Source organism: Uloborus diversus, chromosome 10 (assembly GCF_026930045.1).
Source record: "Uloborus diversus isolate 005 chromosome 10, Udiv.v.3.1, whole genome shotgun sequence".
Taxonomy (NCBI): Eukaryota; Metazoa; Arthropoda; class Arachnida; order Araneae; family Uloboridae; genus Uloborus; species Uloborus diversus.
The window spans coordinates 95,861,884-95,874,371 of NC_072740.1; the positions used below are offsets into that span (position 1 = coordinate 95,861,884).

Genomic DNA, 12,488 nt, shown 5'->3' on the forward strand with positions numbered 1-12,488 from the left:
ATAACAAAGTTCTTGGTTCTAACGTATGACGTTTAGTTTTTATCACGTCAAAAGATTTTTTCAAAAACTTGCTCGAAGATAATCCTCCTTTTAGATCAGGTTTTATGTATGTTCCTTCGAATTTCCTTGTAGGCATTTTAATAGTTTTAAAGCTGCTAAAAATTGAAAGATAACAACACGAGTTTGGGACGTCTTGTCTGAAAAAAAGATGCTTTGTTCAAATTGGATTAATCTCTGGAAAGATACCAAATAGGGATGGAAAAAAAAAAATTGTGAGCTAAAGCAATGGCTCTCAGACGATGGTACGCATACCCCATGGGGTAACCGAAAATCTGAAAGGGGTAAGCAGTTAACTACAAAAAGTGTAAAAATCTATTTCATAACTATACTTTAACAGTTTTTCATCAATTTTATGCAAAACAAGACATAGTACTACTATTAAAATTTCAGTGTGGCAGTTAAAAATAGAAAAATTGTGGGTCAAACAAAGTTACCCTGAATGGCTATGAGAGGTGTTCATTTGCTGCAACAGTAAAACGTGCGTTCAAGTCTAAAAACCCGTCATATCATTAGAGAATTAAACTTTTATCTTTGGAAGTACATTAAGAACCATCCATTTCTAATGATCCCAGCTGCCAGAAAAACAATAAACACCTTAAGAGAATTCCTTAAAGCTGCCATGGGTCCTTTGCCTGGATAATGAGAAAAAATGTATGGTTTTTAAGTCTGACTTGGAACTTTTGTAGAGTGCGATGCAAACTCCTTCAGTCAATGGTTGACTGCGAATCTTGAGACACTTTTTGAACACAGATACTGGCCTCCTTTTAAAGAACATTTTGAACACAGATACTGGCCTCCTTTTAAAGAACATTTTGAAGCACACCTTTATTAAAAATTTCCAGAACACTTAATTGGTTCAACTTCCTTTTTGAAAACATTTTTCGTCCACTGACTCTGACACATGTCCCTTCGTTTAGAACACTTTTTAGCACACCTTTTAGAATGTACCTTCGACCATTTTATACTAAAAGTTTTGCTGTTAATTTTAGAGCAAACTCGCGGGGAAGCTATATACCGTCGCTGGACAACGGACAGCTTTCGACCAGGAATAGCTATCTTTTCTGACGACTTCCTCGACACCAGCCAACAGTGGTTCATTGCAGCAAAATTTCTAGTAGTATCATGCTGAGAGATTCTGTTGATTGTTAGTTAAAATTAGTTGTTGAAATTATTTTTGCACAAAAGAAAGCGATGATTTTACAAATGTGCCTGAAAGTATTCTTAATCGGTTCTCAAATATCCCAATCTGTTTTTAAATATGTTCTCAAGTTTGAATTTAACAAAAATCCAGAGCGGGACACATTCGGAGCACATTTCACTCTACTTACTTTTTAGTGGAGACATTTCTTACGACATTTTAGGGCACATTCAGGCCGCTGCAACACTTCTGAATTAAAATGTTCCAAACGTGTTCCCAATGTGTACTTGGAATTCACTGTGCATATATTGTGCGTCCTTTGACTACCAGTCAAATTTATCATTTACTCCAAATATATAAGTAAAAATATGGTTTCCGAGTTGCATGCAGCAAATGTCATTTTCTGTGACATGGAAATCTTTTGAAACCGTGGACAAGAGATATGAGATCAAAAGAAGAACCCATCGTTTAAAATGTTAAAACAAACCGGGTACCTTCGACTCTCCTAGCAGGTGATCGTACACATGACACTTTGAAAAATACAGAGCGTTTAAACGAATAATTCCCTTAGAGTAGCTTTAAACAAGGTAGCAAAAATAGAGGCACACTGCTTAAAATAGATAAGGGATATGATATACGTATAATATCGATATGGAATGTTATCTAATAGTAACTCAGAAAGATATAGGAACAGAATTTTTAAGGGGGCCCAATAGGTTCCTCCAAAATACACAAACCATGTAGAAAATGATACGAAAATACAGCTTTAATTTGGTAATCACGATCTTTAAAATCAAGGGCGTTATAGAAAGAGGGTTTTAATGTTAAAACAGCCATTTTTTAATATAGTGTATCCCTTAGTTAGTTTAACCTATCAGTGTACCTTAACCAGCACTGTTATGCAATAACAGAAAAGGTGCACTCTTGCATTTATACAGCACTGTCGTTGGTTGTGCAATTTAAGTGTAATGGAGCCTCAATAGATGTATCTATCCAAAAAATTCTGAATCGGGCTTTGTACACAATTACATCTTAAAACTCAAAATTTAAATGCATATCGCGTACATGATATATTAAATAAAAAGAAAGCTTCACTGTCATTGAGTTTTAAGTGATCTACAATGTCAATGTCAGTAATTAGTTTTAGCCTTAAGAAGTGATACGACACGAGAGTCTATCTGGTTATTGGTTTTCAAGTTTTATCGTAAAACTTGATAAGGAAAGCATAAAACTGAAGATTGGGATACAGTTTCTCAAGGTAAATGGCATACACTGCGGACAACCTTCTCTTACCGTAGACTGGTTTTCCACTTGTATTAAATGCTTTGTATTAGAGTAATACGATTAAACGAGCTTCAAGGAAAATAGTATTTAACAACATAAATACGATATTTTAAACGTTTCGGTAAGGTCAAGTCGGAAAACTTTTACAAGGAAAATCATATCCCTATGACTATCTATTTGCTGTTCACTGTAGTTTATGATTACGCTGAAAAATTAAATCCGTAATTTCGTTATTTTTTATTAAGTCAAGTCCATTTCATTTTCGTTGAACTATTTAAATATAAATGAGTTGTAGTTCCAATTACGCAGGAACAAAAAAACTGTCAGAAATGTGTCTTGGTTAAGTTTACAAAATTGATGAAACAATTAATTTTATTTTACGTTGTAGTAGCTTCCTGTTCAAGCGGTATATCCACAGGCTCATTATTTTAAGCAATCACTAAGTGGTATTTTAAGAAATAAATTAAGTGGCTAAATAACTGTTATGTATGCCTTAGTACTCTAAAAAAAAAAATGCAGTACATCCCGGAAATCTTTAGAAAACTGGACTTCCTTAGAGATTTCTAGAAACGATACAGATTCTTCTTCAGCAACATTATCAACGTAAGCCAAGAAGAAGCTTCATTGTTACAAGAAACCTTTATGGAAGCCCAATTTCCTAGAGATTTTCTAGTAGTACCGCAGTTTCTTTCCAGTGTATAAATTTGCGTTAACATTTTTTTTTTTTTTTTTTTTTGTTTGAAACTTCTAGCCCTAAGTTAAAGGCCAAACATCAGAAGCAATTTTTTCCCCTTTAAAAATAAATATTTTGGCGAAAAGGAAAAATATCCTGTTGGCGACATTTAACGACACTTTTTCTAGCAAAAAGTATCTAAAACTTCTGATTGTAAAAATGACCTGTAGTCACCATTGAGCAACACTGTAGTTTTTGCGTATTGAAAAATATGTTTGCAATAGTCATATTTGAAAGCAGTACCAAAAGTTTCATGAAGTATTTCGTAATAGAGAGCAATTCTAAAAAGGAAAATTTTAATTGCAGTGATGAAAACGTAATGCGAATATTATTTGAATGGTGCTAAACTTTTGATACTGTTGGTTGTTAACTTTTTTCAGTAAACCCATCGTAAATGTAGAATGACAGTGATGTAAGTCATTTAAAGTTACTTTAAAACTGGGTACAAGCAACTTTCGATATAAGTTGATGCATAATAGTATGTAATTAAATCAAAGTACTTATCTTTAAATACAAATCCTTCTAATGAAATTAAAAACTACGAAGTCCAGATTTTTGGAGATGTTCTTACAAAATCTTCAATTACTCAAAATAATGTTAGGATGACCTGCTCCACTCTCATTCTAACCAGGACTAGGGAGTCGGAGGGAAAATGACCGACTCCGGTTCGGGAAAGTGTAGAACCTTCAATTCCAACTTCGACTCCTTTAACCCAAAAACAGCCCCGAAATCAGTCCGCGGGCACTAGCAGAGTTGCGGACAATGAGAGAAAATAACCGACTCTGACTCTTGGAACTTTAAACCTTCTACCAATGACCCCGATTCCTTTACCCCAAAATCTGTCCGACTCCAACTCTGACTCCGCAGCCCTGATTCTAACCACAATAAATAACAGGTCGTCTGGTGCAACTTACACTTACCAGTTCCAAGAACTATATTTACGTTACTCTCAGCTGAAAGATTTCTTAAGAATTCCGCTTGATCTTTCGCTCGAAGTCCAACAGATCCATTGTCTACTATGGTATTTCCACCAGACAGCTTGAAAAATTTCATTTCTTCCAGAATGGCACTTCGAACTGAAGCATCACTGAACGCATTGTTCGAATCAAAGCAGTACCTGGGGACAAACATACATGTATACAGTACATAAAATACACCACCAGCTCAGTTATTCCATCCGAGGACTGCAGTTTCGTGCTAAAATACCTTGCCTTGCCATCAATCTTTGAGTTGAACCGCACCATTGCTGCGGTCACTCATCTGGTGTTCTAATTTTACATTAGCTAAAAGTTTGGTTGGCTCTCTTGGCTCCCTTAAGAGGATTTTCGCCACCAGCTCATGTGATTCCTATTCCGGGCTGATGAGTGCTAGTAAAGCACGAAACTACAGTCCTCGGATGGAATAACTGAGCTGGTGGTGTAGTTCATGTATTTCTGCCTTAGCCCTGGCTAGAGCCCCTTGAAAAAGACAGGCTGACTTATCCGACATTTTGGTTCCAAGACAGAATTGGATCCAACCTCGTTTCTAGTATTTATAAATACGTCATAATATTCGCTGGTTGCTAAGTCGTAAAATAATTGATGATAAGTTGAGTAAAATGTCACTTTAGGTAAATTTTGAAAGATAACTTCGTTTACAAATTCAGCTAAAATGTATCGGGAAATGTTTACGGTAATAAACCTCATTTTCATACCTTATTTGTTTTTAATTTGTATTAACTAAATTGTATTCATCCACAGAATAAAATAATCAAACATCAATCGGGCAACACACTTAAAGCTTTGACACCAGTTTTCTGCAATGAGGCTTTTGTACAAATGTTTATTTTTTCCCCCCGACAATTTTGGAACCAAAATGTCGGATAAGTCAGCTCCCCTTATATAGGAGCCTTAGCCCTGGCTTAGGGCGGGAACTTACTACAAAATGTATACAGTATTTTATGTTATAAAATTACAGTGATGTCACTTTGAAGTGACTGTTTCTTGTACTGTTAGGTAATGTTAATAGAGGAGACGATTGTTTTATTGTGAAGGAAAGATGAGTACAGTTATTCAAATTATGTATTAAAATGTCAAAAAGAAGTCTTGAAGAATAAGGCGCTGAAGCCCAAGTTGACTGTAACATTAGCTAGATCAGCGTTTCCCAGTTAGTATTTTTTGAAATTCTGGAGTTCCGCGAAAAGAGCATGATACGTGTAACTCAGTTACAAGTGTTCAGCGACAATAAACAAATAACTACAAAGTAAAATTCAGTTTAAAAAAAAAGTAGTACACAATTTTTGGTTTAAAAAATTAAACTCTAACTACGTTGCGTGGCAATTTTACCCAGATTTTTTTTGCCAGACATCAAATATACAACAGCGAACAAAAAGTACATATTTTCCTATGCGTACAAGCCCTTGAGATTCAACAAAGTACAAAATATTGGTTTAAAAGCGTTTTGAGAGCCTCTCAAAACTTGGGGTCTTGGGGCAAATTACAATTTTCTCATGAGATAATAAGACCCTATTTATATGAATGCAAAGCTGACAGAATAATGTTAAAAAATCATAATTTTTAATAAAGTTTTGGTTGTCCTTTTGAAATTAAAGAGAATCCTTTTTAAAGTACTATTAAAATATTTTTGCGCTAAACGAACTAATTCCATTATAAATATTCATAAATATTTTTCTCATACAATATGTTTTGTAGTGAAATAAAACAACAACAAATTTGATAAGATTTTTTTTCCTCCTTGTACAATCACCTTATGTTTTGCAGATGAGATGTAATCAATCAAAATAATTTGTTTACAAAATCAATTCATTACTAGTCGACCCGTGCGGAACTCCGCACTGTGCTTCAAATCGTTTCATAAGGCATTTCGCTCTTTAAGAATTTCAAAGGAAGAACATTATGACGAAGAACCGAAAAAAAAGTAAGCGCAGAAGAGAAGGCATGTAATTTAAAGATATCAGTAACAAAACCTCGTTAAATACAACGTTGTGATAATTTGATCATAGCTCCCCTTTTAATCGTACATATTTTCAATGCAAACATAAATGTCATTAAAAGTGTGGCTGAGTGGTGACTCGTGAAAAAGCAATAATTGTGCATGTGAAAAAACAGGTTGTGGCAAATACAGTCCTGCACATGTCAGCATCTGACGGGAAAAAAAGAAACATTAAAGAGATATTTATTGGCACGTATTCGAATTGGCGCCATTCTGACTAACAGCCCGACACCCCAACAAACCTAGCAATTGCGCCTTCCTTTTCGAAAGCTATTCATTGAAGGAATGCGTAGTAAAAAACAGCAAAAAAGCTTTTTGCCAAAAAAAAAAAAAAAAAAAAAAAAAAAATAATAATAAGATCATGCATTTGTGTTTTGTCATTAACCAGCATGATACGATTTAAAATTATTCGCAAAGCATGGAATTTGATTAAAGAATGACGAAGATCTCACGTAGCGATTGAAACAAACATTCTAGAGAAGTAATAAATTTGATTGAAAATAAGTGTTTTTATCTTTGAATATTGAACTATTTCACATAGAAGGTTGCTTTAACCGTTACGGCTTAAATGCCCTCACATGTTTCTCTTTTAATCGAACACTTAAAATTCAAAACCAAAACCAGTTGAACTGAGTCCGTTCTTAAGTGTAATTTTTCGAACGTAGACAAAATGTATTTTTTTTTCAGCAGAAAGCAGAGGAGTAGAAAATAATTTCTTGCTAATGAAGTTGATAATACTTTTAATGCTTTATATCGTATTCGCGCGAATAAAAAATTAAAGGTTTACTGAGTGAAACTCGTTGTTTTAATCGGGCGTAGTATTTTTTCATTTGTACAAAAGGTCGAACACTGCTATTAGAAACATCTACATTTTAGCATAGAATAAAAATGTTTTTCTGCACAAAAAGGATTTCTTTAGGTAAATCTAATACATTTTTATGCTTACATTATGTTGAGTGGTCTGGATGTAGTCAAAGAACACAGTTCGATTAACAATCAACTTATCCGAATGATAACTGTAGCCTGCATAAAGGAGTCGAAACACTAAGTAGCATTCCCACTGCATTTATTTTATTAGGTGTGTATGTTATGAGCACATGTAATGCGTAATACTAATATAAATTTGATATTATGTCGGACAGCCCAAGCTTGTCCGAAGTTCAGATAGTTTATAGCCGAACGCTCTACCGAAAAAAACTTATCAATTAAACCGAAAAACTAAGTCCAATGCTGTTAAGCTTTATTAAAATATAAACACACACACAGGCTTTTTTTTTTTTTTTTTTTTGCCGAAAGCGACGTAAAAAATTTAAAACTGCATTAGAACTTTGCTTTAAAAAATGCATAAGAACTACAGGCAGCATCAAGGTTTTGAAACAGCAAGAGGCGATTTCGAAAACTTGAATTTTCGACCGTAAGTCTTTTTTTCGTCATTGGCCAGCCTGATAAGTTTTAAAATGAGAGGGGACTAATATATAAGATAAGATATTGAAGAAAAATGTTTTTATTTTTGAAAATTTTTACAATTTGTTATCGCAGGCTGCTTAAACCGTTATAACTTAGATGGCAGCACGTGTTCATCATTTAACAGCACGGTTAAAATACAAAATAAATTGAACTATGCTTTCGAATGTAGTAAAAATGTGATAAGCTATTTGTTTTTTAGCAAAAAGAAGAAAAAATATATATTTTACCCTTCAAACTGAGGTAGTATTTTATTTATTTGTACAAAGAGTCAAAAACTCATTAGAAGAATATATATTTCAATATACGATTTATTATTTTTTTTCTGAACAAAAAACAATTCTATTTTAGTCCTAAATCTTAAACCTGTTATTTATATTTTCGCTTACATTATGCTTTAATTTTCTTTCCAGAGCCAAAGCTTCAAAAAAAAAAAAAAAAAAAAAAAAAAAAAAAACACGTGCAATTTCGAAGTCATTTAGCACAAAATCACTGAATGTTTTCATTTCCGCAAGGAGCATTTCCTTCTCATTTATTCTATTCCCTCACAGTTGTTATTCATTTAATTCAGTGTTCATGTAATGCGCGATATTTCTCTAATTTTTTTGGTGCAGATTGTTCGGACGTGGGCCCGAACACGTAATCTCCTGGTTACGAAGAGAACCCTCTGCCGATCAAGCTACTCAGCTCATAGCGCAAATTAAAGTTATAAGTTTGACCGAAAACCTCATTCTGGTTCTTTAAAACAGGTTTTTCGGCTAAAAGAAACAATTTTCAGACCTTGGGTCTATTTTTCGTCAGTAGCCAGCACCATAAGCTATAAAATAAGCCGTAAATCAAAGAAATCGATGAAGAATTGAGGGAAATTTGGCGTAGAAACCAAAAACAGGCTACAGAAACAATATATAAGGACTAGTCGACCCGTGCGGAACTCCGCACTGTGCTTCGAATCGTTTCATAAGGTATTTCGCTCTTTAAGAATTTCAAAGGAAGAACATTATGAAGAAGAACCGAAAAAAAAAAGTAAGCGCAGAAGAGAAGGCATGTAATTTAAAGACATCAGTAACAAAACCTCGTTAAATACAACGTTGTGATAATTTGATCATCGCTGACCTTTTGGTCGTACATATTTTCAATTCAAACATAAATATCATTAAAAGTGTGACTGAGTAGTGACTCGTGAAAAAGCAATAATTGTGCATGTAAAAACACAGGTTGTGGCAAATACAGTCCTGCCCATGTGAGCATCTGACGGGAAAAAAAGAAACATTAAAGAGATATTTATTGGCACGGATTCGAATTGGCGCCATTCTAATTAACAGCCCGACACCCCAACAACCCTAACAATTGCGCCTTCCTTTTCGAAAGCTATTCATTGAAGGAATGTGTAGTAAAAAACAGCAAAAAAGCTTTTTGCCAAAAAAATAATAATAATAATAATAAGATCATGCTTCTATGGTTTGTCATTAACCAGAATGATACGATTTAAAATTATTCGCAAAGCATGGAATTTGATTAAAGAATGACGAAGATCTCACGTAGCGATTGAAACGAACATTCTAGAAAAGTAATAAATTAGATTGAAAATAAGTGTTTTTATCTTTGAATATTGAACTATTTCACATAGAAGGTTGCTTTAACCGTTACGGCTTAAATGCCCGCACATGTTTCTCTTTTAATCGAACACTTAAAATTCAAAACCAAAACCAGTTGAACTGAGTCCGTTTTTTAAGTGTAATTTTTCGAACGTAGACAAAATGTATTTTTTTTCAGCAGAAAGCAGATGAGTAGAAAATGATTTCTTGCTAATGAAGTTGATAATAATTTTAATGCTTTATATCGTATTCGCGCGAATAAAAAATTAAAGGTTTACTGGGTAAAACTCGTAGTTTTAATTTGGCGTAGTATTTTTTCATTTGTATTAAAGGTCGAACACAGCTATTAGAAACATCTACAGTTCAGCATACAATGAAAATGTTTTTCTGCACAAAAAGGATTTCCTTTAGGTAAATCTAATACTTTTTTATGCTTACATTATGCTGAATGATCTGGATGTAGTCAAAGCTTAAATAAAAGGAAGAACACCCTTCGATTAACAGTCAACTTATCCGAATGATAACAGTAGCCTGCATAAAGGAGTCGAAACACCAATAAGCATTCTCACTGCATTTATTTTATTACGTGTGTATGTTATGAGTACATGTAATGCGTAATACTAATATAAATTTGATATTATGTCGGACAGCCCAAGCTTGCCCGAAGTTCAGATATTTTATAGACTATAGCTCAACCAAAAAAAACTTATCAATTTAACCGAACAACTAAGTCCAGTTCTTTTAAGCTTTATTAAAATATGAACACACCCCCCACAGACTTTTTTTTTGCCGAAAGCGACGTAAAAAATTGGAACTGCATTATAACTTTGTTTTAAAAAAATGCATAAGAACTACAGGCTCTATCAAGGTTTTGAAACAGCTAGGGGCGTTTTCGAAAACTTGATTTTTCGACCGTAAGTCTATTTTTTGTCATTAGCCAGACTGATAAGTTTTAAAATGAGAGGTGAATAATATATAAGATAAAATATTGAAGAAAAATGTTTTTATTTTTGAAAATTTTTACAATTTGTTACCGCAGGCTGCTTGAACCGTTATGACTTAGATGGCAGCACGTGTTCATCATTTAACAGCACGGTTAAGATACAAAACAAACTGAACTATGCTCTTTTTTTAAGCGTAGCTTTTGGAATGTAGTAAAAATGTGATAAGCCATTTGTTTTTTTTTTTTTTTTTTTTTTTTGCAAAAAGAAGAAAAAATATATATTTTACCCTTCAAATTGAGGTAGTAATTTTTTTATTTGTACAAAGAGTCAAAAACTCATTAGAAGAATATATATTTCAGTATACGACTTATTATTTTTTTCTGAACAAAAAACAATTTTATATTGTAGTCTGAAATCTTAAACCTGTTACTTATATTTTCGCTTACATTATGCTTTACTTTCTTACCAGAGTCAAAGCTTTAAAAAAAAAAAAACCGTACAATTCAGAAGTAATTTAACACAAAGTCACATCACGTTTTCATAACAGCAAGGAGCGTTTCCTTATCATTTTTTCTATTCCCTCATATTTGTTATTCACTTCATTAAGTGTTCATGCATCGCGCGATATTTCTCTATTTTTTTGATGCAGATTGTCCGGACGGGGGCCCGAACACGCATTCTCCTGGTTACGAAGAGAACGCTCTGCCGATCAAGCTATTCAGCTCCGTCGGTCATAGTGCAAATTAAAGTTATAAGTTTAACCGAAAACCTCATTCTGGTTCTTTAAAACAGGTTTTTCGGCTGAAAAAAATATCTTTTAGACCGTGGGTCTATTTTTCGTCAATAGTTAGCACCATAAGCTTTAAAATAAGGTGTTAATCAAAGAAATCGATCAAGAATTGAGGAAAATCTGGCGTAGAAACCAAAAATAGGCTACAGAAATAATATATAAGGACTAGTCGACCCGTGCGGAACTCCGCACTGTACTTTGAATCGTTTCATAAGGCATTTCGCTCTTTAAAAATTTCAAAGAAAGAATATTATGAAGAAAAACTGAAAAAAGTAAACGGAAAAAAGTAAGCGCACAAGAGAAGGCATGTAATTTGAAGACATCAGTAACAAAACCTCGTTAAATACAACGTTGTGATAATTTGATCATCGCTCCCCTTTTGGTTGTACGTATTTTCAATGCAAATATAAATATCATTAAAAGTGTGGTTGAGGGACACGTGAAAAACCAGTAATTTTGCATGTGAAAAAACAGGTTGTAGCAAATAGTCCTGCCCATGTGAGCATCTGACGGAAAAAAAATAAACATTAAAGAGATATTTAGTGGCACGGATTCGAACTGACACCATTCTTATTAGCAGTACGACACTCCAACAAACCTAGCAACTGTGCCTTCCTTTTCGAATGCTATTCATTGAAGGAATGCGTAATAAAACACAGTAAGAAAGTTTTTCGCCGAAAAAGATATAATAAGATCATGCGTCTATGTTTTGCCATTAGCCAGCATGATACGATTTAAAATTATTCGTAAAACATGGAATTTTATTAAAGAATGAGGAAGATCTCACTTAGCGATTGAAACAAACATTCTAGAGAAGTAATAAATTCGGTTGAAAAAATAAGTGTCTTTATTTTTGAATATTCAACAATTTCGCATAGCAGGCTTCTTTAACCTGTACGGCTTAAAAGCCCGCACTTGTTTTTCTTTTAATCGAACACTTAAAATTCAAAACCAAAACCAGTTGAACTGAGTCTGTTTTTTAAGTGTAATTTTTTGAACGTAGACAAAATGTTTTTTTTTTTTTTTCAGCAGAAAGCAGAGGAGTAGAAAAGGATTTCTTACTAATGAAGTTGATAATAATTTTAATGTTTTATATCGTATTCGAATAAATAATTAAAGATTTACTGGTTGAAACTCGTAGTTTTAATTTGTCGTAGTATTTTTTGATTTGTACAAAAGTTCGAACACTACCATTAGAAAAGTCAACATTTCAGCATACAATGCAAATGTTTTTCTGCACAAAAAGGATTCCCTTGAGGTATATCTAATACTTTTTTTTTAATGCTTACATTATGCTCAGTGGTCTGGACGGAGTCAAAGCTTTAAAAAAAGGGGAAGAACACCCTTCAATTAGCAGTCAACTTATCTGAATGATAACTGTAGCCTGCATAAAGGAGTCGAAACACCAAATAACATTCCCACTGCATTTATTTTATTACGTGTGTTATCTGTTGTATGTTATGAGTACATGTAATGCGTAATATTACTG

General features: G+C 33.5%; 1 protein-coding gene across 1 annotated transcript in view; it reads right to left on the reverse strand.

The window, feature by feature from the left end:
- LOC129231542 (phosphotriesterase-related protein-like) overlaps positions 1-12,488 on the reverse strand; it is a 73,196-nt gene that overhangs the window by 31,270 nt on the left and 29,438 nt on the right. Inside the window, exon 4 of the mRNA XM_054865884.1 lies at positions 4,136-4,332. Coding sequence (XP_054721859.1) covers positions 4,136-4,332 — 197 coding nt within the window. The remainder of the gene's footprint in view (positions 1-4,135; positions 4,333-12,488) is intronic.